We start from the raw sequence: 26,573 nt of genomic DNA on the forward strand, positions 1-26,573 counted from the left end.
GGCCAAAGATGCAAACATTTTGTTACTAAGGTTAGTCTAAAGCAAACAAATCTAAGTCTTAATGGAGAATAAAAATTTGAGCTCAAGGAGACAGGGCCATAGAAATAGGTTTTGATTATTATCACTGTGCTTGTTGGGGGGCATCTGAAAGGTTACCTTTGAACTTATGAAGCTGTTACCAGCATCATGGAAGGCATGTGTCCCAAATTCCCAACAGTCGCAATTGCATGTGATGACTGAAGAAATGGGCCCAAATTATTTTGCCCTGAGACTTTTCCCTGATAGGGACCATTGGGCTGAAAATCATGCTGTATCTGCAAGCTTCTTCCTGTTGTCATGATGGCTTCTTTAAGCCTATCTGTAGCTTTAAATCATTGGCCCACTAGTATTTCAAATTCATCCATCCCCTGAGGACAATGGTAGCATAGATTGGAGCAGTGTTAAGTGAAATGCCAGCAATGATTAGATGTGCTTTAACTATTTCCCCCCACCTTCTTTATTAAGTGTGTGAATAGGAGGAGGTGGGTGGTGGGGCGGGGCGGGGGGTGGGGACAGAGTTGAAAGTTTGGCAACTCTAAGGACAGAAACAAACTTCTTACTCCTATGTAGCAAGGCGAAACTCTAACTGGCTTGAGTTGCTTTAATGACATAGAGTTAACCAGGGATTTGATTAAGAAAGTTAAGATGATGAAGCCTGGAAGAAATAAGTGATCAGTTCTTTTTACACGGCCTCATCTGAGAACAAGAAGAGCACACAATGAAACTCACAGCTTTATTTGTAGGAAAGTGGATGGACCTTGAGGGTGTCATGCTAAGCGAAATAAGTCAGGCAGAGAAGGATAGATACCATATGTTTGCATTCATAGGTCTAACAGGAGAGACCTGGCAGGGGACCATGGGGAGAGGAAGGGGGAAAGAGTGAGGGACACAGATCAAGGGAGACTACTGAATACTGGAGACGAACCATGGACTGAAAGGGGAGGGGGAGGGGGGGAGGGGGTGATGGTCATGGTGGGGGGCACTTGTGGGGAGAAGCACTGGGTGTTATATGGAAACCAATCTCACAATAAACTATTATTAAAAAAAAAAGAAACTCAGAACAAATAGTAAAAAGGAAATCCATCTTCAGGAGTTCCATAGCCATCAACAGAGTTTAACACACCAAGAGGTCCGTGGGTTAAAAGCTAGAGAATAAAAATCTTTACCATTATTGTTTTTTTCCATTATCAAAGTAATACACGCTTATTATAAAAACATCTGCAAAAGTAAAAAGAAAGAAAAACACAATAACTCTTTGCATTTTGATGTATTTTCTTTTCAGTCTTGTCTTCATGTGTCCTCTTCTGTTGTCTCTATTTTATTTTCTAATATAGTTGCGATCATGCTGCAATTTAGGTCTGCTTTTTCCCCTTAATATATTACAGGGCACTGGAGACTTTTATAAAAAGGACCATGTCGAGTTCTGAATGCTCTTAGTCCTTGCTCAGAGGCAACATGAAAGGTCACATTATTTATTGAGCATCTACTATGTGACAGTCACTAACCTAAATCTCATGCCACTGTGGATTAGCAATGTCAGGAGCAAATTTACCTCATCTTCTTTTGGGTATAAAACATAACTCACTCTGTAAATGATTTTATTGAACATCTACCAAGTACAGACACAATGTTAGGTGCTGGAGAATATAAAACCAGCCTATCCTTGCTGAGATTAGGGTTTACTCATTGATTATTCATCCATTCACTAGTTACACAAATAACTATTGAGCTCTTATAGAAAACACTGCCCTTAGATCCATGAAAAATATCTTCAGGAAAGAGAGAACCTAGTTACATACAATCAAATACAAGAGAACAAATGATACTTTCACGTCTAGTTTGACTCTAATAGGCAGATTAGAAGTTATACAGTTAAACTGACAGTAACAGAGACACTAATGCTAATAGCAATCACTTACATATCACTATGTGAGAGATGCTACTGCATGTATTCTACATACATATACACACATGTGTACATACATAAACCATTTGATCCTCACTATAACCCTATAAGATAATATTACCATATTTCATTGAATTCAAAAGTTCACTAGATATTAGCTACATTGTGATTTCAGGGCTTTCACGACTTGGTGGGAGGAAATATGTCTTACATTTGATGAAACAGATGAGGATAAAGAGACTGAGGATCTGACCAATACTTGAACCTAGTCAGTTTAGTTCCAGAGTCTTAGCCAATATCCCAAGGGAGACAACAGTTGGCCCAGAGGCATCTAGAGAAAAATCCAGGCTCTGTAAATCAACTGAGTATGGCCCACATTGAGAGAAACAGAAGAGAGAAGTCTGCGGCAGTGTCAGGTGAATTAGACAGTCCAGGGCCGGAGTGTTGTAAATGTTAAGCCAGGGTGGGATGCAGCTTGCAAGTGCAGACGGGGGTCCAGTCCCACCTTGCGTGTGACCTTGGTGACGTCATTTTATCTTTCTGCACCTATTCTTTCATCTGTAAAAATAAGGGCAGGGGTGGCGTATTTCACTGCCTTTTAAATTCCTGTGGACTGCCACTCACAGAAGCAAAGTACCTTCCGTTTTGTTGTGGCACACACGTATGCACACGTGCACTCGCGTACCGCCCCCCACCCCTAATCAAAACCAAAGTGTCAAAACAATACTTAACCTTGCTTGTGCAATGTACTCTGATATTTTCTCCTCTCCTCCATTCCATTAAAAAGTTGTTGGTTGCAAGTCATTAAACTGACTTCGGTATTCACTAATGAGTATTACAAAAACAACTCAGATAGATTGTCCCTTAGCCTCTCTCCAGTTAGGAAATTCCACAGCATACAGGGTGCCTGGGGTGGGGGCGGGAGCCAGAAACCCCAGGAAAGAGAAAGTTGACCCTTTTGCCTTATAAATAACTCATTTTCCTTTTAATTGGATCGTGTTCTTACTACCTTCAGCAGAAAGTTCTCATTATTAAACCATTTGGCAAATATCACTTTAGGGCAAAGATTCCTATACCACGTTTCATGGCGTGTTTAGTGAGAAATTAATTGGTAAACCTGAAAAAGGCTCCCAGAGTCACTGTAGTAGGGAGAAAAGCTGCTGACTTTTTCTTCCTCTTAGCGTTTCCATGTATACTCAAGGCTGCAACAATTCCAACAAAAAAGAAACTTTCTTACCTTTATAAGCTAGTGGTTTTCCAATCTTATTGACCACAAAACTATTTTTTTCAAGGAAGAGTTATTAATATCATACAGAACATTAATGTTCTGAGGAACATGGTTTGGAAAATGCTACTCTGGGGAATTCTATGACTGGTAAAATATTTTGTTTATGTTTTAAAATTCTAATTAGTTAACATAAAGCACGATATTAGTTTCAGGCGTACAATACAGTGATTCAACACTCCCATAGTACACCCGCAGCCCATAACCCATTTAACCTACCCCCTCGCTCACGTCCCTTCTGGCAACCATCAGTTTGTTCTCTATAGTTAACAGTCTGTTTCTTGAACTGTTGCTCTCTCTTTTTTCCCTATTGCTTGTTTTGTTTCTTAAACTCCACATCTAGGCAAAATCATGTGGTATTTGTCTTTGACTGACTTACTTCTCTTAGCATAATACTCTCTAGCTCCCTCCATGTGGTTGCAGATGGTATGATTTCATAGAACTGGTAAAATGTTAAGACAGCTCAAAGTTCTTTTCACTGTGACAGAAAGATTTCTACCTTTATTCAAATATACAGTTATCCTTGGTTATATTCTAAAATTTAGAATAGAAGCTCAGAGAACTGAGAAAATTGACACACAAAGAACTTACATTTTTTTAAAAAAAGGTTTTAAATTCTTGAAGATGAAGGATGGACAATTTCAGAGTACTCTGCCATTCTTGATATTGACATATGAAGACATGGACACTACTTTTCCATTATGAATTCTAATACATGTATAAATGCTAACAGTTTGATTAAAATTATATAAAATATAGTAAATTATGTATATATATATAACTTTATATAATTTTAAAAACTCAAGGTATTAGAACTTCTCCCTTTTCTTGGTTTAAGTTGCAAAGTCAATTAGAAGTGGTAGACTATTGGAGCACCTGGCTGGCTTAGTTGGTGGAGCATGCAGCTCTTGATCTTGGGGTCATGAGTCCAAGCCCCACATAGTGGGTAGAGATTACCTAAGATCTTTTTTTAAAAAAGTGGTAGAATAGTAAAAATTTTTAATTGCTTTTTATTTTATTTTTGAGAGACAGAGAGAGACAGCTGGAGCAGGGGAGGGTCAGAGAGAGAGGGAGACACAGAATCCGAAACAGGCTCCAGGCTCTGAGCTAGCTGTCAGCACAGAGCCCGATGCGGGGCTTGAACCCACGAACCGTGAGATCTGACCTGAGCCGAAGCCAGATGCTTAACAGACTGAGCCACCCAGGCGCCCCATAAAAGTGGTAGAATATTAAAGCTGGAAAAAAGGCAAGCTAGTGTCTAGCAATGGATAAGGGTCATATTTTACAATGTTTTCTTTTTCTCGTTTCTCTCAGATCTAAGATAAAAGAAACAACTTCTTTAACAAGTAGAGATTGGGCCACCAAGAAGAAACAGTGAATACTTTTCTTGAGTAAAAGCGTGCCTCTCTCTACTGATAAAAAACAAAGACAGCTGGTAATGTAACTTTCAAAGGGGAATGTGTGTGTGTGTGTGTGTGTGTGTGTGTGTGTGTGTGTGTGTGTGTGAGAGAGACAGAGAGACAGAGAGAGAGAGACAGAGAGAGGGATGGAAGGAGAAGGAGAGAAATGGAGAGGGAGAATAAGAGAGAGAGACATGGTGAGCATGTTTGGGGGCGCAATTAGTGGCTCATCTTTCTTTCTCTTTGTAATTTCTAAGTCACCCAAGACTTAGTATTATTATTATTTTTATTAACCTGGAAGCCAATTAGACATATATTCATTCAAATTCATTTACTATGACCTTAGTGGTATTTTTTTCAAACATGTTTTTATGTGCTTTAGGGGAAAAACTGTTTTGCTTTCACTGAACACAATGTAATGGCAAGTAAGTGACTTGGAAAATGCCCTCAAATATGGGTTTGATGGGGCACCCAGATTATGGTGATTTCCAGAGGTCAGTGTGGCAGCACAAAGCAAAAGCCTTACAAAGGTAAACATCCTTTTACAGAGCAGTTCTGTTTTTAGGAATTTATCTTTTAGGGAGAATAGATGTCTACAAAGGTATGTAAAGGATATCAGTCACAATACTGGATAGAATAGTGAGAAATCTGAAATAACTTTACTATTGAGTAATTAAGAATTGTCCTACACTGTTGGTGGGAATGTAAACTGGTACAGCCGCTCTGGAAAACAGTGTGGAGTTTCCTCAAAAAACTATCGATAGAAATCCCCTATAACCCAGCAATAGCACTGCTGGGGATCTACCCAAGGGATACAGGAGTGCTGATGCATAGGCACACATGTACCCCAATGTTCACAGCGGCACTTTCTACAACAGCCAAATCATGGAAAGAGCCTAAATGTCCATCACCTGACGAATGGATCAAGAAGATGTGGTATATATACACAATGGAGTACTACATGGCAATGAGAAAGAATGAAATATGTCCATTCATAGCAAAGTGGATGGACCTCGAGGGTGTCATGCTAAGCGAAATAAGTCAGGCACAGAAGGACAGATACCATATGTTTGCACTCATAGGTCTAACAGGAGAGACCTAACAGAGGGCCATAGGGAGGGGAAGGGAGAAAGAGAGTTGGGGAGAGGGAGGGAGGCAAATCATTAGAGACTCTTGAATACTAGAACAAACTGAGGGCTAAAGAGGGAGGAGGAAAGGGGAAGGGGGGTGATGGTCATGGAGGGGGACACTTGTGGGGAAGAGCACTGGGTGTTATATGGATACCAAGTGAACAATAAACAATAAAAAAACAAAACAAAACTACCCTGGAGATTAAAACTAAGTAGTGGGAGTCTGAAGAAATATTGCTTCTTTATCTTTAATTCTAATTTCTATGTGTGGTACAAGAATAATTTACCTTTTTTTGGAAAATAATAAACATCCTTTTTTTTTTTTACTAACGCCCCCAAAATAAATAAATAAATGATACTTTGTGGCCAAAAAAAATTGTCTTGGTAAATCTGGTAGAGCCAGACATGAGAATAGTGCCTAGCCATTTAAAAAATTACTCTGTGGAGGAATATTTAAGCACACACAACTATTTTTATTATAGTTATAAGGGAAAAAGCAGGTCATAAAATGTTAATGTGTTTTTATCCCTGTTTCATTTAAAAGAAGGGAAGAGAATCTGAATTTGCACATATACGCACACCCCCGAGAGAAAGACAAGTATACAGAGCACAGTTTTTATAGTGCTTATCTCCAAGTGGTGGGATTAAGGGTAATTTTTTTTCCTGTTTGTACTCTCTGCTTTCCAAAATTTCCTAGAGGGGCATTTATTACCTCTATAATTAAAAAAAAAAAAAAGGACAGGGGTGCCTGGGTGGCTCAGTCCATTAAGTGTCCAACTCTTGATGTCAGCTCGGGTCTTGATCTCAGGGTTGTCAGTTCAAAAAATAAAAAAATAAAATAAAAATAAAAAAGGATGGCACAAATAAAGTCTTCATTTAGTTTTTAGTCTCACAGTCCTATTTCTCAAATATCCCTTAAACTGAGTTGGTAGTATCTGCTATCCACAGGCATGGCTTCTAAGCATATCCTGATATTCTGATTAAGATATTGGCAGCTTCCAGGGCTGGGAAATGAATGTCTTTATGAGCATCTGTGTCTACTAGCCTGACCTTTCTGGAAGCAGGCACCAGTGTGATATTGTTTAAAGGGTGTAAGGATGCTCCACCTGGCCCCTCCAAGTTCTTCCCTCACAGCTCAGAGATTGTGGATGATGTTCTACCAACAGAGAGTCATTCCTCAGGCTTATGGCTTTTCACTCTATTAAAATGCAAATAAGCCAGGAGAAGTACACATTAAACTTTACCTGTCACCTGGGTTAAATAACATATCATTTTCTGAGAAGAGGTCTTAATGGGGAAGACATGGGAATTTGGGTGGGGCGGGCAGAGAGAATAAAGGATGAATAAATACACACAGTGTTTGAGGAGTAATGAATATTCATAATAGTAATAGTTTTGTTTATGACCTACAAGTCATTTACAAATACGTTATTGCACTTAATCTCAGTGAAATAGAAGAGAATGGCACTCACCAAGGCTACTTGAGCAGACCAGGGATTTGGAAAAATACAGAAGATAAAATCTGTGGGCTTCGTAATTATGCTAGAGGTATTCCTAGAAGCCCCAATTCCACTTGATTGTGTAAGCTCCTTTAACTTGCCCCTGCTTCTTCGGGCCCTTCCTAAGCATGTGCAATATTGGCCAAACAATGACTGCATGCACAGAGTGAGGTTAGACCCGATCAGGAAAGTAGGACAACTTCTTACTTAATACATTATCGTGTGTAACAAAAAGACATGACTGCCGCCTTCTAGGAAGTTTTGTTGGAAAAAACAATAGCCAAAATGGAGAAATGAAAGCATCCAGTCAAATACTTGAAAATGTGAACTAAGATCTTTTTCCTAAAGTATGGAAAATGGAAAGGAAGGGGAAGCAAAGGACCAGAAAATGGCAATAAAAGAAGGGAGCAGAAGATGAAGGGAGATCATACAGAATTCCTTCCTGTCTATAAAACACATAAATTAAGTAAATGACAGTCCAGTGCGGGGGTTAAAGCAGACTCTGGAACCCACTGGTTTTGAATCCTGGCTCTGTTAGTCTCTGTGGGACTGTTTGCCTCAACTTTCCCATCTTTAAAATGGGTGTGATAATGGTATCTACCTTATGGGGTGGTCTGAGGATTAAATTAGTTCATATTTGTAACACTGCCAGGCTCAAAGTAATTGCCTTATAAAATGATGATGAAGCTCTTATACATATTCATGTATGAGAAGAAATATGCTAAAGTGTTAACAGATGTTAACTCCATGTGGTAGAAGTATGATTTTTTAAATAGAAAAAAAATCCTCAAAATACACATTTTTGTAATCAAAGTAAGAGTGGTAGAACATGAATCAGAGGAAAATGGGAGCTTGACAATGTCCTGTGTAATGTTATATTAACAGGACGCTCCAATAGTAAACTCTCAGTTAACTTAGGCTGTTCCTCTTAGCATTTATTATAAAACATATAATACTTATCAATAATACATATGAATAGTATAATTAATGATACGAATATAATGAATATAAAATAGGAAAGCTAAAAGAAGAAGGAATAGCGATCAAGGATAACAGAGCAGTAAGAATGGTTGGGGAAAGGAAACAGGAAGTGGTTCCAACTTGGAGGCAGGAAGTATTTAATGAATTATATAGAGCTAGAGAATTATAGATTCCTAGTAACACATATTGAATTATCCTATCATAATTATATAGTATCATAATTATCAGCTTATGAAGTGAACTGCTATCAGCAGAACTAAAGACTCAAAAATATTACCAAAGTTACCACTTGAGCACACATTGCAGGAAACAATTATGCATTAGCTGAAGCCTGGGCAAAATGGTCTATTCGGTCCTCCTCTCCTAAGCCTCTGAATTTCCCCACCAACGTGTATTTCAGGAGGATTTATGCCTCCAGTGCACTTGCCAGAGATGATGGTAATTCAGGTCTTCATTCTTTGCTACAAAGATGCAATGAAGACATTAAACAATGAAAGGTGACAGCGACTTACAGGAAAGGAAGTGCTGGGACGCGGGGCCAAAGTCCCGGTGGGCTTCGTGCACCTGCCGGATGCGGTCCTCAACGGCCACCTGGGAGGAAGAGGAGAGAAATGATGTCCTCTCATGAGGTATAATGAGGAGCAATGAAAATGATGTACCCTCTTTGGTCAGATCTTTTGGGCCTCAGAAGCTGGAACACTAAAGCAGCAATTTATAACTGTTTTTTCAAATAGATATTTTAATGTTTGTTTATTTTGGGAGAGAGAGAGTATGTGCGTGTGTGCATAAGGAGGGGAGGGGCAGAGAGAGGGAGACAGAGAATCCTAACGGTCAGAGCGGGGCTTAACCTGAGCCGAAATCAAGAGTGAGACGCTTAACCGACTGAGCCACCCAGGTGCCCCTATCACCTCGGAGAGCCATTTTGATCAAACCAAGGCCAAAAAAAAAAAGATTTGCTTTCATGGTAATGTTAAAATGAGACTTTTTTTTTCACACTCTGCTCACTGGCAGACACAAATGAACTACCGCTCCCATGAGCATCAGAAATGCCACCACTAAATCTTTCATGTCAAGGCTAGGGAGGTTGTCATTCCCTCATATACTAGATGAGGATCTCAGGAACGGCATATATTTTGTCTTAGTCTATTGGTTTTGACTAATCCTTTTGGGAATCCTATTGATAGTTAATGGATTATTGACAATTAACAAGTAACCAACAGTAGATTAATACTTGGGCATCAAAGAAGTAGAGGCCAGGCTTAAATAGAGGGACATTATAGAGGAGATAATGAGATCAAAGACATTTTCAGATTTCAGTTTTTTGATGACTTGAAATTTACTGTGAAGTAGCTCTTTAGGTGGAATGAAATAAAAATTAGCATTCTTTTTTTCTAATAGGTTTTTCTATAATATATTGACAGTGTCCTGATAGCTTAGTGAGATCCATTCTGGGAAGGGGAGAATTGACTGGGGGAAATGCTTTGCTTTGGCTATCTGGCATTCTGCCGATCAGGTCGTAGTGGGGCCCCAGGCTTTACCAATCTGGATCTTAATTTGGTTCTGAACAGCCCCTGGTCAACAAGGACTTGGTCAGCTCTTGCCCAGAGCCAGCAAAGCTCGAGTGGGTTCGATCCTATGGTGTGGCTAATTCCCAAGGGATAAAACAGATATTAAACAAGATCAGAAATGTGGCTCATGTCATCTGGTCTAAAGCCGACTCCAATCACACAGTATCTGTCAAGGGCCTGTAATAGATTCAGAACAATCTTCTTTTTTCACATTCTCCTAGCCTTGCCCACCTTCGCTTGGAACAAATATTTGGGAAGGCATGTGGAGTTCCAAAAAGTGCAGGATCTGCTTCACTGTTAGGCACACAAAAGCATGAGGAAGACTTCAAACCTACCTTCCTGGCCCTATATAACCCTGCGCTATCTGCCACACTGAACCGGCCTGTCCTGCAGTGTTCCATCCAGTTTAACACTTGTGTGACTTGTTTTTGCTGCTCCTCTCCAGAGCGCTGTCCTCCCCCTTTGCTTCCAGTTCCAGTCTTGTATATGTTTCTATGTCTACTTTCCAACCTCCAGATTAGAAGGGATTGCTTCCTTGGCACCCTCAAGGCTCATAGTTTATACCTAGAGCATTTCTATCATACTGTCTGTTGTAGTTGCAGGGACAGGAGTTATCTCCTGCAATGCCCTGTCAACTCTCTGATAGCTGGCACCATTCCTTGCTTATCCCTCCTCCACTCCCTACCGTCCCACAAGATCCACTGAACCCTGCACACAGTAAGTGGGTAACAAATGCTTAACGAATAGTTGACCAAACCTATGTGTACTCATGACAGACAGACACATATACAGACAGATAATAGGAGAACAAACAAGAGAGTGCCTGCATGCTGCATGTCCGTGGGTATAGTATTCTAATGTTAACTTTCCTTATCAGTAAAATGGGACAACAATATGACCTACTTCACAGAATTTTCTGTGGGAAATAGCTAAGACATGTCCAACATTGGGCCCAGTTTCTTTCACATGGAAATTACTCAATAAATGTTAGCAGCGATTGTTATTATTGCTGTTATGATTAATATATGGAGGGGAAGAAGTTATCATGGGCAAGGCAATACATTAGGCACAAAAATGGCTGATATTTATGAAGCATTCTGTTCATGACAATATGAATTAGCTTAATTTTCACAGTAAGTAATTTGGTGGAAGTAATATTATCTGGGGGCACCTGGGTAGATCAGTCGGGTAGGTGTCTGATTCTTGATTTTGGCTGGGTCATGATCTCAAGGTTTGTGGGTTCGAGCCCTGCATCGGGCTCTGCGCTGACAATGCAGAGCCTCCTTGGGATTCCTTCCCTCCCTTTTTGTCTGCCCCTCCTCTGTGCTCTCTCTCTCTCTCCCTCTCTCTCAAAAACAAATAAACATTAAAAAAAAGAAGTAGTGTTATCTGCCCACTTCACTGATGTAGAAACTGACACATGAGCAGTTAAGAAACAATAACAACAACACAATTTGCCTAACTTTAGTTAGTAAATTGGCAGAGCTGGGATTCAAGCTCATTTAGCCCAGCTCTTGCTCCTCAACTGCTAGTTTAGAGATTAAAGTCAAAAGAAGAGTATTTGAGACACATTTAATATGCAGCTAGTCTTTCAATTTACCAACCACAGAGCAGATTGAGTGTACGTATCTAGGAAAGTTTAGTCGTTGGTATCTTTTATGACCCAAAGCAAGGTCAGTGCCTGGTCATGAAGGATGTGATGTCCCAAGATTCTGGAGAACACATGCAGATGAATGTTTAGAAGGACATCATTATTTCTCAATGCAGAATGGGTCATTTCATGAACAAATGAATCAAGAGATAATTGTGAAAGTTCGGGGGTGGGGAAGAGTAGATGAGGAGGCCACATGGGAGTGGACAGTGACCAGACATCTTTTCATGTCCTGAGAAAGGAATCCCATGGGAAACATGATAAAAGAACATAACTGTGTCACAGGCCCTGTCCCCTGGCAGTAGTGTTAGTAGACTCAAAGCGACCAGGGGAGACAGCATCTGAGTCCATTAGAGTCCACTCATCTCTGAAGGTCGCTTTCTTCTTCTATAAGGTGAACTCCCCAGGTAATTTCCAGGGTATACCCGATATTGTCAAGAAATTAAAAGGAGACAGAAGTAAATTCCCATCCCGATAACTCAAAGTGGAGAAAATGCATGAGAGAGACTGAAATTAAAAACGTGTTATGTAATGAAATGAAAACTTCAGCACTCTTAAGGTAACTAAAGAATTAAACACAAAATATTTCTCTTCACAAATTATCCTTGGAGAAAGGTACTGCATGAATTGAATGCACAATTCAATAAACCAAGGCATCATTTTAAAAAAGAGAAAAAACTTGAAGGCACACCGTAGCTACCTAAGAAAAAAGGCACTTTATTCTGTGAGCAATTAGGCAAGGAAATGAAATTTGATAAACTTTTGAAACAATAACTTCCATGCATTAGATCTTTCTAACTGGCTGTTTTTTAGCAATATCAAGTATTGTATCCAGACTAGGAAGCAAATGCTACACTAGTATTTTGCATTCTGGCACAATTCATTTTTTAATGTTTATTTATTTATTTTGAGAGAGAGAGAGCGAGTGAGCAAGTGAGCGAGCAGGGAAGGGGCAGAGAGAGAGGGAGTGAGAGATTCCTAAGGAGGCTCCATGCTCTCTGCTCAGAGTCTAATTCAGGGCTCGAACCCATGAACCATGATATCACGACCTGAGCAGAAACCAAGAGCTGGACACTTACTTGACTGAGCCACCCAGGCACCACACAATTCATTCTTTACTCAGTTAATTGCCTGTTCATCAGACATATATTTGTTAATACTGAAAGAAACACACAAGGAGCAAATGCTGTAGTCTCGGATCTTTGGATGCAGAAAGGCTGGGGAGGGGAGGAGGGGGAGGAATGAGCCGAGGAAAGGCCTAGGCCAGAACACGGCTGTTGGAGCGGGTGGAAAGGTACGGTGAGCCATGTATCATGGAAGCAGAGATGCAAACCGCGGCTCCAAGGGTCAGGATTTTCCTGGCAAGGCTGTGGGAACCAAGAAAGATGTCTGTACAGTGACTCGGGATTTGAGAAAGCGGCTCAGGTTTATGCAGGTGAGTGGGTCAGAGATGCTATAACAGATTCGAGAGAGACCTGGGAGCTGAGACCAGGCAGAGGCTGGTGCAATCACCTAGGTGCGGTGTGACAGGGGCTGGAAGGAAGACTGTGTGTGGCCCGGAATGGGAAAGAATGCAGATAAGGAGGTACTTAGAAAGAAGGAAGAACTGGTTAATGTTGGTGTTGGAGCTTCGTTTTTGAAGAAACAAACAGAACGTGTGTATTTCCGGTGTGGAAGACTGGAAGAGTGAGGATATTGCTGATGGAAAGACAGCAATTCCAAAGGGAAGAAATGGCGTATGGCTGTGGGAATTCACATGGAACATGACGCCCCGGCCTCACAGTCATGGTCACTGGGGAGGTCACGTATGGCCAGGAGAAGACGAACTACTTGTCTCAGTCATTAAAGGAAGGAATGGCAAGTGAGAATAAAAGGGACAGGGGATGAGCAAGGCAGGAACAACCAGAGGCATTTAATTAGGATTATTGAAAGAGATAGGAAGAACCTAATTTCTTCTGATTTAATAGGCAATACCACTGTTTCCTTTTATGCAAAGAAAATACAAGTATAACATCTTTTGGGAAGCATACATCCTGTATCCACTATTAGATGATAGATCATGAAAGCTGAGAACTGGAAGAATCCTTATCTATTGACACACAAGGGTCTATTCTTTAGAGCTCTCCCAGATGGGTAAAAAACTGCCATCTGCTCCTTAAATACCCAGAATCTAGTTTGCAGTATTCCTCAGTAAAAGCGTGTCAGAGGAAATTAAAAAGGTCTTTTTTAAAAAAATATATGCTCTGTGAGGACAGGGCCACATCTTTCTTTTCCTCCTACATTGCCAGGGACTAGCACCATCCCTGGCACATAACAGGTACTCTACGTATTAGTTGAATGAATTAATGTACAGTTTATTCAAGAATCGTCACCCTAACGACTCTCTTCTGCACAAAGAATTCTCTATCATGAGATTCCCAGCAAAATTTTTGGAAAGACCTCCCCTCCCTTTCTCCTTTGTCCCCCTCCTTCTTTTTTTTTTTTAAAGTTTATTTATTTTGAGTGAGTGAGAGAGAGAACATGAGCATGTACATGTGAATGGGGGAGGGGCGGAGAAAGAGAGGGAGAGAGAGAGAATCCCAAGCAGGCTCCATGCTGTCAGTGCAGAGCCTGACCTGGGCTCCATCCCATGAACCGTGAGATGATGACCTAAGTCAAAATCAAGATTCAGACATTTAACCGACTGAGCCATGCAGGTGCCCGTCTTTACTCCTTTCTTGATGATCAAAGTATAAAAAAGAAAAGAAAACCATTTAGATTTATTGGGTCTATGATACTGGACCCGAACTTTTAAAAATAACTTGCAAGACAAACCAAGAACCCAATTCTCCTTCCTATTTGTTTTATTCTAATTATTAAACAATTATATTTGAGAGCTAGGAGGACTCTGTTATTTTCCTTTGCTTTCTCATTTCAGATGAGTTCTGTAGGCAGAGACCTCCCTTCTTTCATGCTGTTAAGAAACATTTCTTCATTCATTCGGAAGATACTTAGAAGAATGCATACTTGCTCATGAAGATAGAGACTTTGATTATCTTATTTGTAGTTTACCCTAGGAGATGGTCAATAAATATTTGATAAACATGATGAATAAAAATACTTGTTGAGTTCGTATCATGTTAGGCACTGTAGTATGTATAATTATGGTAGAGTAGAGAGCAACATCTTGGGGATAATGAAAGAACACCAAGTCATTCAACTAAATTAATGATAACACATTCTATTCCCAGCTGTGCCTACTTCCCAAAGCTCAGTCCATTCTTCTCTGTGTTCTGAAGGATACCCTTATTTCATTTTTGTCCAAAACGCTTTACATAGGTCCAAAAGAGAAGAAAAAGAGAGAGAACAACATCGTAGCTCTTAGAAATGATTTCAAGTAAATTTATCTAAATGCAAATGTGTCTAAGCTTTATTTCCAATTCTCAAGGGCTTCCAATTTTTCTTTTGACCTGTTAATTACATTCAAATTTTCATCTTCACTGGAGGTTTCAGGAGAGCGAAGGGGTCTCTCTTGATGTGTCAATACATTGCTAAACAATGTGATTTCTTCTGAGTGTCCAAGCGTTCCTACTTGCACTATACGCATAAATCATTTTTATTCCAGGCTTGGGAAAAGATGTAACTCGGCATGTACATTTTGATTTTCTGGCTCTCAGTTTGTCTAGACCTTTCATAAGTATCCATGGGCATGCAAGAACCAGTCTTCACACCTACACTAATGAGCCCATAAAAAAACCCACAACCCTCTCGTGGTGCTGTGATGGTCGTGAATAAACCATGTAGATGCACACAAATGACTCTCTACAGTCTATTCCCGAGTTTTTGTCCTGAAATTTCGCAGCATGTGTTTGTGTTGGGGAGGCCTTCCTAATTCATTGTTACTTCCAAATCCTTACTTGTAATACTCATAACTACATGCCTAAACATTATCCTGGAAACTCTCTTGAGATTTATTACAGTGTCCATTAAAATCCTTTTAACTTGTCGGTTAAAACCCATTATTCCAAACCTTATCAGTTAAAACCCATTGTTTGAATTCTGATTTATTTTGAGTTGAGACAGAAAAAAATGGTCTCAGACAAGGTCTGGAATAGGTACAGTTCACTGTCAAAATCATCTGGGCTTGGTGAAGGCAATGACTGGCAGAATACTCTTTTCCTTGAATTTATTGTGTTTTCTTGACATTGACACAGGAGTTGAAAAGAGTTTCTTGCATTCGACTTCAAAATAGACCATAGGAAAGTACCCTCTGCTAACTAACAGAGCACTCACTCTGAGTAGGAGCATAAGTAGTAGTTGATTTTGTGTGGTTTATAGCATGGATGCTAATGCGTGCCATCGGAGACCACTATGAATCCACCTCTCTTTATGTTCCTCTCTGATAGCCTTTCCCCCCTTCTATTTTATGTTTCTGTGTTGATTCCTTTCTTTCTTGATCTTTCTCTTTTTTAAAATTTTAGATAGAGAATGCTCACGAATGCTCACGAACATGAACACGAACCTACCAGAAGAGCCCTTCCCAATTGTGGGCTGTGTTCTATATAACCAACCAGAAGAGCACAGAGGCTCCCAGAGAGAACCTAAAATGATGTAGTTGTGCACCTGTGCTAGGCAGGTGAGCCATTATGTCACTGGGAGCCTAGCCTAGAGCCAGGTGAAGGGCGGCACAATTTGCCACCCGCAAATGTGCATAAGGATCATTTAGAGTCATTCTTATTTTTTTAATGTTTATTTTTGAGAGAGAGTGAGAAAGAGAGAGCAAGGGAAGGGCAGAGGGAGGGACACAGAGGATCTGAAGCAGGCTCCTTGCTGATAGCAGAGAGCTCAACGTAGGGCTCGAACTCATGAACTGCAAGATCATGACCTGAGCTAAAGTCTGATGCTTACTGGATTGAGCCACCCAGGTGCCCCTACATTCATTATTTTTAAGAAACAGTAGGCACTGAGGACGCTTTGAAACCAGAAGTTACCCTTTTGTGGGAGACATTTACAATTCTGCATCACAAGGGTGTCTCCTGCTCTTTACCAGGAAGAAGAGTATGACTAAATCTCTAGAAAGCTTTATCAATGCAGAAGAACCTTAGCCTTGTTTATTGTGCTGTTTCTGGCAACTTCCCATAACTGTACTCCCAATGCCCCAACATCTTTCTTTTGTCCTTAGCTCCAAGTGGTATTTAAGGCAGTGGTTGTGACCCATTTCAGTGAGTTTCTCAGTTTTCCTGGGTCTGTCCCATGCATACATGTTATTTAACTTGTTTGCTTTTCTCCTGTTCATCTGTCTTTTAGTATAGGAGGTCTCCACCAAGAACCTAGAAGGATAGAGGGAAAATTACTTTTCCTCCTCATCGCTTCTCCAGGAACATTATTCCCGCTAATTCTGATGAACATCTCCATCCACCGGGGAGCATGGGAGGGCAAACACCAAGCCGGTCGTCCATCGTTAAGCCTTCAGCTTTCACTTTCCTGATTTATCAAACGCACCTTTCAAGTGTATCTATTGGTTTTCAGGCTTGTGCAACCTTCTCATTCTGTGATAATGGAGTCAGGTTATATCAACATTAAGCTGACTTCATAGACCCAAGTACCTTCAGGGTATCATTAATTTTAATTTAGAAAAGCAGCAATCAACCTCCTATCCTGCTTCATTTGTCAAAATCTTTAGTTTTGGTTGCATCTATATAGACTGTTATGATAAAAATATGATGGGAAGGGAAGAGATCATAGGAAGCATTTCTTCTGCCCCCCCCCCTTTTTTTTGGTCTCAAAGAGATAAAAGCTGAATTACTCTGCTTGGCTGATGTAACTTGATGCAGATTTTATCTTAAAAATTAGGTTCCCTTTTAAAAGCTTTCCTAATGTATCTCATGATTTGCAGCAGGAACTGAAGTCAAGTGATTCGCACCTTGCTACACGATTACATTAAATCATTTACATATCAGCCTCAGCTATTTATTCTTGAGCTTGTATTTATTCCGCATTTTGAAGATATCACTCTCCCAGAAACTTCCCGAGGTCATTGTAGCGTTCCCTTCTAGGGGCATTTTGGGCCCTAAGTAGCATAATGCTCACATGGTAATTACATAATTATCCCTCCTGGTATTAGAACCTAGGAGTGCTCCCAAGGACCAGAAGTGGCAATTTGAAATAATTATCAAGGGACTATATCAGAACTGGCATCGCCTGAAAAAAAAAGATTCAACATATATAGCTGTTAGCAAATTCATGCTAAAATATGAAATCAGGAGAATAAATGAAAAAAAAGATACAACACCAGTAATTATACATTTTTTTTTTGTTTCATGGTGAAACCCTTCTATTTTGGGCAATGATATACTTGTAGATTTTCAGTTTGTTCTACTAGTTACCTTTCTAATAATGTCTGGGAGGGAGGATTTGCTCAAATATGCACCCAACAATCCTTAACCAAGGAAATCCACATTCCTTAAATCCCAAGCTATCCACAGCATTTCCAAAGCTTCCTGACCTTGACTCCCTTCATGGTGAATTTGACCGTGGATCCAAGAATCTTGTGCGCAAGGAGCCCCTGTCTGCAGTGCCCAGCTCTCCTCCGAGCCACTGAAAAGCGCCTTTCTCTTCCCTCACTGATGCAGAGCTGCCAAACCAGGATCCCGTCTTTCGTTACAAATCAACAAACCGGAAGATCTTATCTACTGCACTTGCAAATTCTGTAACATTCAGTCCTTCTCTTTCCTTTGCATATCAGAAAACACGGCACAAGTTAAATAAAGAAGTACTCTTTATGTTTCTTAACGAAGGAGAGAGGACGGTGCAACGTCCCTCTATTGTTTCTTGGTGTGGATTTATCAGAACCAGAGGTAAATTGGAGATGTTCGCACTCCCTGGAGTCTCTAGTCTCGCTGCCTGGCCTGCTTTACACTCTCCAGGCTGAGCCCGCTCTCTCTCTCTCTCTCCCTGCCTCCCTCCTGCTTCACCACACCTCACCCCAACCCTCCCCCCAGGTGGTTTATAATCTCCTTGAACAGTCCTAACACTTCCCTGAACTACTGTAGATATTTTCACTTCAAATCTAAACTAAAGCTGTTTTTTTTTTTTTAATGTGGCTTTACATGGTAAAGAAAACTACAGGGGAAAAAAAAAACCCCTGAAAATACAATGTGATCTTTTATAGGAGAAACAAAAGCTCGAATTTCTAGGTCATCACGGAAGTAGGTATACTTCCGTGAGCAATCATCTGAAGTACTTTATGAGATTCTTCCTTTCACTAAGGCAAGAAATCCTGCAATCCATCAGGATATGTGCACTGTACCTTGACGTTCTTTTTAATCCTCAAGTGAAACCAAGAGAGTAAAGTGTAATAAAAATGCATATAGCCCCAGGCTTTGTGCCTCAGCAAAGAGAGAAAAAATAAGCTTCTTGACTTAATATGTCTACTGTGAATAATCAGCCGCTGCATTTTGGGATCTTGCTTTATAATCTTAACGTCGAACAGTGAACTCCATGTTCATGGTGTGACAAGAATAAAGGATTTTTTCCCTTTCTTTAAAAAAAAAAATTTCCCGTTTCCCAAACAAGATACATGTGTCAACTTAAAAGAAATGAAACCAGGGGCTGAGATCTCCTAAGCTTTATTAATACATTTTCTGCATTTTCCCTGAAGTTGTCAATGAAGTGTGGGCAAGGTAAGAGCGGGGCCCTGGGCTTGCAATGATGTGGCTAACATTCGCTCTGGAGGCCTTCACGGCCCCCTTCCCAGATTTTTAGCCCATCCTTCCCAAGCACTGGCTCTTAGCTGATTAATAAACATAAAGATAAATGATTGCTTATAACAGGCTTCCAGTACCACAGCTGTGAATATTTGCATTTAAGAGCAACTTTAATTAAATAATTAAGCAATTAATTACTCAAATAGTTATTGAGTGCTTATAACACACTTTGTTAGGAGAGGAAGGAGAAAGAAAAAAAACCATGGAGCCTATTTTGAATGAATTTATGGATTAGATATTTAAAATAGGTATAATGAAACAGCACGGGAAAGATTTTAATGTACCGCAGTCATTCCCCGATTTGACCGAGTGTCACCACTACTTGACTAAAAAACAGATTCTTGCCTCTTCTCTAGAATTTAACTTTTAAGTTTATTTATTTATTTTGAGAGAGAAAGAGAGAGTGAGTCCACACTCACACATGCGTGCAAGTAGTGGAGGGGCAGAGAGAGAGAGGAAGAGAGAGAGAATCCCAAGCAGGTTCTGAGTGAAGCCCAATGTGGGGTTCTATCTCCCCAGTCGAGATCAAGACCTGAGCTGAGATTAAGAGTCAGATGGTTAACTGACTGAGCCACCCAGGTGCCCCTTCTTTAGAATTTCTGACCCAGTCCATTCGGGACTGGGTTTGAGAATCCCTACCTTCCTTTGAAGCTCCACCAAGGACTCGGACAGATACCTGCTTGGGGAGCCACTGGTAGAGTGGAAAGGCCACCAGTTCTATGGGTGAGAGCTGAGTTAGAATCCCTCACTAGCTACTAGACCTTCAGCACCTCACAGATTCTTAATCTGTGAATAGAAATACTGAGTAGCAGCAACAGTGACGACAGTAACAACAGCTAATGTTATGGAACCTTCACTATGTTCCAAGTGCTGTGTTTCTGATTTTTGGGTAGACTTCGTTTAAGCCTCTCCCATCAGAAATCAACTTGCTGAGAGCTGGGCCTGGTCTATTTCGTGTACCTCTGTACAGGACCCATCTCGTAGCAGGCAGCCAATTACATACGTGAAGGAATGAACAACCCAATGGGAAATGACCATTTCAACGGCGAGGAAACTGATGTACAGGTAATGGGATGTTGTAAAGTGTGTGCTTGGAGAATCCACTTCCTGGCACTCAGTAGGTACTCACTCCTTCTTCTGGCAACTCTCCTAAAGGAAGCGTCACAGCTATTGGGTTACAGACTGTGTGGATCATATTAATGAAGGAGGTTGCTTTTAAGCTAGGCCTTCAAAGTTGAGTGAGGTTTTGATGGGCAAAAACAGATGAAAGGTTCTCTGTGGCAAGAGCAGAATGAACAATTTTTTTGGAACCAGTAAAGGCCTGGATGTAGAATATAAACAGAGGGAGGGCTAAATAATGTAAGACTGGAAATGTAGCTGGGAGTCAAACCAGAGCAGTCTTTGTCTGTCAGGTTTAAGAAGAGAGACTTTATTTTGTCGTTTATGGGAAGGCATTAAGATATTTTTAAAAATAATTATTTTAAAATTTCCATCATTTTTAGGGGTGCCTGGGTGGCTCAGTCAGTTAAACATCTGACTCTTGATTTCAGCTCAGGTCATGATCTCACAGTTTGTGAGTTCAAGCCCTACATCGGGGTCTGTGCTGACAGGGTAGAGCCTGCTTGGGATTCTCTCTCTCTGCCCATCCCCCACACATACACACGCACTCTCTCTCTCTCTCTCTCGCAAAATAAAGAAAGCTTAACAAAATAAAATTTCCATTATTTTTACTGCATTCACATGACATGATTCAAGAAAAACAAACAAGCAACCTTTAAAAACCAAGTCTCCCTTTTTACCATATCTTTCTGGCCATATTGCTTCCCATCCTGCTGGTGACTACAGGTAATATTTTCATGTTTTACGTTAATTTTTTCAATAACAAATTATCATGGTCAAAGTGGTGTTTTAGGATGAAGAGAAGCACGGAAAAGGTGTAGAAAGGATCAGTCACCAGGAAGAAAAACGAGATAGTATGATAGATCATGATGTATTCAATGTAAGGGCACCAGAAATAAGAAGGAGTCCAGGAGACTGCAGACGTTCATCCGAGGTGACAAGCAGTGTGTATAAATTGGGAGGGACCACCGGCGTGCTGGGGCATAGTTCGATATGTTAAACCAAAGCCCTCAGTCAAGAGCGGTTGAACAAAGACTAGACTGAATGATGGAAAAGTTACAAAGGGGGTGGCAGTGAATTCTCCTCAAAGCCCCTCACATCATTCATCCTGCTGTTCACAAGATTTCTGTTTGGGCGGAAATAGTCTATTTGACCAAAAAAGACAACATGTAAAACTGCTACAAAGTAAGCACGGAGTAGATGGGAGCTGGTACTTGTCTGAGTTAAAAGGTGTGGACCAGAGGAGAATAGGGGTGGGGACTGAATTGGGCAGACACACCCCTGCGGAAAATTCCAGATCTAGCTTACCTCTTTTATAATAAATACACAAGTCGGCCAGTTGGGGATAGCCATGTGATTTCTATCTTTTAGCAGAGCCTACACAAGTCTAGAGTGGAAAGAATGAGAGGTGAGCTCAAGAGTCAATTATTCCACAAGCATTTCCAAGTGCTGGTATAGACATTGTATGGCACGTTCATCTTGTGGAGGGTGGCGTAGACAGAGCATAAGACACTCTTGCTTTCAAGAACTTGTGTGTTATGGGAAGAACACTGCACATAGGACAAATCAGAAACTCTTTAAGTGCGGGTCTCTGTGTTACTCACTAATAAGAACATCCCTAATTTCTAGAAGTGAGAAAGCCATGAGGCCTAGAACAATCTGGAAGGTTTCACAAAGGAGGTGACACACCCTAGATCAATCCAGAGTCTTTGTAGCTTAGCATCTCACGTCCACTGAGGAGTATTTTTCTGAGCAGGCATTTTGTATACCATAAGTGACATCATTTTACTGAATTAAAGATTCTCCAGATCTCAAATAGTATTGCTTATACGGTTGAGTTTTTCTTTTATTTTGGCAAGCAAACACTTCCTCATTCTTCTCCCTCTTTTAAGTGTCTCGCATTTGTTTGCAAAGAGCTTTCAAAATATACTGATGAGAACGGTTTGTCTTCTTGTCGTTTATTCACTGTGTGACAATTGATTTTTCTATGGCTTTGTGAATATAGATGGTTGGATATAAAGCATTTAGTGATTTTGTGTTTAGATAAAACTACTGGATTTTACCCAAGTAAAGAGCTGGTACCATTACCGTTCCTACTTGAAAATGATCTTACCACAGTGATGATAAACTTTTTTCCGGACTTTTCCTAAAGTAATGTTAAACCTCATTCATAGAACTCTGAACATCTAGTCCTTGATCTAGGATTGAACACACATTTCACATCTTCGAAAAAACTTTTTTTTTTTGTTAGCTGATCTTTTTATCCCTTCAGCATTAACCAATCTTTTTATTTTCAGAGCAGTTCTGGAGCTGAATTCCCTGAAGGCTAAAGCATCTAGTGCATGGTTCAAGATGTATAGTACTCAAAGTTTGCTTTTGTTGTGTTATTTTTTAGTAGCAATCCCAAAAAGAAAACTATGTTATGGCATAGGAGAACCTGTTGCAGTAAACTTCCACAGATTTCACTCCATTTGGAGCTTTTAATATTTCAATCAGGGCTGGCACTGACATCTAACTTTGTAAGATGCGCGTATGACAATACATTGGAGTAAGCTGTCAGAGTAAACCAATACGCAGTGCAGGGATATTTAAACAGATCAGAAACAAACTAGAATTTTAAAATAATACTTCCATAAGGCCATTTATATATTAAAGAGATGAGTTCTCTTCTGGTCACCAAAGCAGGCTTTAAGGACATTACATACTAAAGAGTAGGTAAGGGGCGCCTGGGTGGATCAGTCGGTTGAGCATCCGACTCTTGATTTCAGTTCAGCTCATGACCCCAGGGTTTTGGAATCAAGCCCCGTGTGGGGCTCTGTGCTAAGTGTGGAACCTGCTTAAGATTGTCTCTCTCTCCACCTCTGCCCTCTCCCCAGCTTGTGCATGAGCTCTCACTCTAAAAACACACACACACACACACACACACACACACACACACACACACTAAAAAGTAAATGAGTAGTATGAAAGTTAACCCAAATTAATATTGGTCTTAAAACACCTAATTTTGGGGGGCATCTGACTTTGGCTCAGGTCATGATCTCACAGTTCATGAGTTTGAGCCCTGCATTGGGCTCACTGCTTTAAGTGCAGAGCCCACTTTGGGTCCTCTGTCCCATCCCTCAAAAAACCCCATAATTTAAAAAAAAACCACAATTTAGATGTTCCACTAATTCAAACTAACCTTTCTGTCCAAAAGCTAAATGAGTTGGTTGGAATCTCAGTAACAAGTATTGATAGATGCAAATAAGAACAGAACAGTCATCATTAAGAATTTGTCAAAGAAAAAAGGTTTTCAAGGTATCTCTTACTATTCATGTAAGGTATAGAGACTCAAGGTAAGTCTCTATCTAAAGAGTAGGGTTTGTCAACTTGGACATCATTAACACTTTGGCCCAGATAATTCTTTGTTGTTCTATCATGTGCATTACGGGGTATCTAGCAGCATCCCTGACCTCTCCTCACTAGATGCCAAGAGCAACACCTCTCCAGTTGTGAACACCAGAAATGTCTCCAGATGTTGCCATGTGAGGGCCAAAAACTGCCTCTGGTTGAGAACAAGTTCTATATTCACCTTCACTCTCTATTTCACATACATACATGATGACATTGATATTTGAGATAAGACCTTGGTTCCATTCCATCACTCGAACTAGTGGGGATGGAAAATTAACAGTCCCAAGGCATATACAGACTCTCCTAAGATCCACCTAATTCAGGATCCCTTTCTATGGCAATCGTTGCCCTGGAGCTCCCCATGGGGCTGACGCAGATGTCAGATGATCTGCACTGTGATTTATTGGCTACCCCTGCCCAATCCTGCCTCTCCCCTCACCTTTTCCCACAGATGTTATTCTCCAATAAATGCAATAAATTGCAGGACCCAACTTATAACACCAGTCAATCCATCAGAGCATTTCATTCTCTTAGTCTAGATGGGCACTCCATCTCCATCCGAGCCACTGAGAGTCAGGCCCCAAAGTTTCTCAACTCTTAGGTGAGAGGAGATCAGTCTCTGTTCTGCTGGGGATGTTGAAAACTCAGAGATAGCAGAGGCTGCCTGAAAACCACCGCCGTTCCCATCATCCTTTGTTTTATTTCTTGACTAATGTGAGTTTTTGGCCACAGCCTAGAGTCCAACCTAATATACTCTGTAATAAAGGGGGAACTACAGAAACATTTGAAGAAATTAACACTGAGCCTAAAAGGTTTTGTAAATGAACTCAGGATAATAACTATTAATAGCTACATATACAAGTTGTTCAAGAATTACAAAGCGCTCTGCCTTCTTAAGTCTAAAGACATTTCCTAAGAGGTGGGAGAGGGCAGAGTTATACCCATTCTAGTGTAGTGAATCTACAAACTGCCGCATTTATTCTCTCAAGATTGTCTCTAATCTCGTCATGGAGAAACAGTAGGTATAGAATGCCAGATAGCAGCTGGTACAAGCTTGTCCATGTGCATTCGTTTCTATTTCCTCTCATGAGACTTTATGCAAACGTGGATGTACCCCTGGCCAGCACACCCCGCCCCTTCCTAATTCCCATTCCTTGTTGCTAATATTAGGAAAAAGGAACATTTGCATGAGTATCCTATCTGATATGAACTAATCTCTCAGGCTTGAGAATATTTCAATGTGTGTGCATTTAAGACTGAAGTATGCCCGTTTCAGTACTTTTTTTTTTTTAATAGAAAGGTTTCTTTGGAAATTCAAAGCCACATTTGTCCACTCGAAGTTTCTGAAAAGCTTCATTTGTGAAAAGCAGCACTGACTGAAGCTGCTGGGGGTCGTTAGCGGGAGCCTGATCGTCAAAGGAGTTTCTGTGTTAGGAAGAAGTAGTTGGACATTTCAGCTAAGTGCTGAGCACCTGGGATTTGATCATTTGAAAGGGTTTTAGATTCCAGATATAAGAGATAGCATCTAGGATTTGTTTTTCTCACTCTGACTTAACTCACTTAGCCTAACATCCTCAAGATCCATCCATGTTGTTGCCAATGGCAGCATTGCCTTCTTTCTCAAGTCAAAGAGCATTCCATAAAGGGGTTGGGGGATGGGAAAGATGGTGTTTAAAGATAAATTCTTGCAACTGGTAGAGAGCTAAGTCCTGGAGACACAGTATAGTGATCAGAGACAAAAACGCTGTCTGTATTACAACCAACATGATGAGAGGCTAGAGTTTAATTGTCCCCAACATTGGAACAAATGATCATTACATGATACTGTAGATGCGTTAGCTAACACTACTATAGAGATCATATTACAATATACATGTATCAAATAAATATGTTGCACATCTTAAACTTATACAATGTTGCATATCAAATGCAACTCAGTAACAAAAAAGGAAAACAAGGTTTTAGTTGTGGACAGATCCTAATAGTCATTATTACTACTAGTATTACATACTGATACTCTATGCCTTAAGAAAAATTCTTTTAAGAGATTTGTATCATAGGCTCCCTGTTAAAACGAGGGCTTGGACAGCTGCCTTGTTTTACTGTGTGTAGGAGAAGGTGCCTTACATCAAGTTTCCATCAGTAGTCAGCCAGAGCACTGAAATATTCCTCACCTCCTAGCTGGAGAGCATGGTATCTTGGTCATCTCTTCTGTTGTGTCAGGAAGTAGCGACACATGCAGGGGGATGAGGCCACTCACATTATGCAACGTAGGTTTTCCAACTTTTTCACACTGCCTAGTTATTGGTAGGTACTCTGAAGAAGTAGAGAGCTCTAAACCAGGTTTTGAACATAGCAAGATTCCTAGAAGCAATCCTCTTCTTTCTTTTTTCAAATGCCTATGACCAAAAGGCTTTCTGAATAGGATTTTAATTGCAAAAGGACCAAGTCCTGGGATCCTTGAGTTTCCTTAGATGATAACCATATTACTCTGAGACCTGGCATACATAGGGCCTGGATTTCTCAGGCTATGCTTCAGTGATAAAAACAACTGCAGGCACAGCCCCAGATCCATCTGAGCAGAGGAAGGGGGAGAACAGTACCTCTGAGACCCTGGAAGGTGGCTCTGAACTGCAGTGACACCCACTGGAAGGGGATTAGGAGACACCACTGTGCAGAAGGCCATTCTGTTGTTTAGTCTTCCTCAACCCTCTCAACAATTTTTTTTAAAAGGGGCCAATTATATAGAAGGGGAAGTCTGGAGTTGGTGGAGGTGAAAAGATGTCAAAATGGCTTAACCATTTTTAGGGACTCCGACTTTGTCTTGGTGAAGATGCTGAAATGCAGTTTGCTA

General features: G+C 40.5%; 1 protein-coding gene across 9 annotated transcripts in view; it reads right to left on the minus strand.

The window, feature by feature from the left end:
* Positions 1-26,573, minus strand: part of DMD (dystrophin) — a 1,657,593-nt gene that overhangs the window by 224,364 nt on the left and 1,406,656 nt on the right. For all 9 annotated transcript variants that reach the window (XM_029929473.1, XM_029929472.1, XM_029929470.1 and 6 more), the window contains one exon: positions 8,753-8,831. In XM_029929473.1, the coding sequence (XP_029785333.1) occupies positions 8,753-8,831 (79 nt within the window). The remainder of the gene's footprint in view (positions 1-8,752; positions 8,832-26,573) is intronic.

The sequence above is a fragment of the Suricata suricatta genome, chromosome X, assembly GCF_006229205.1.
Source record: "Suricata suricatta isolate VVHF042 chromosome X, meerkat_22Aug2017_6uvM2_HiC, whole genome shotgun sequence".
NCBI classification, from domain to species: Eukaryota; Metazoa; Chordata; class Mammalia; order Carnivora; family Herpestidae; genus Suricata; species Suricata suricatta.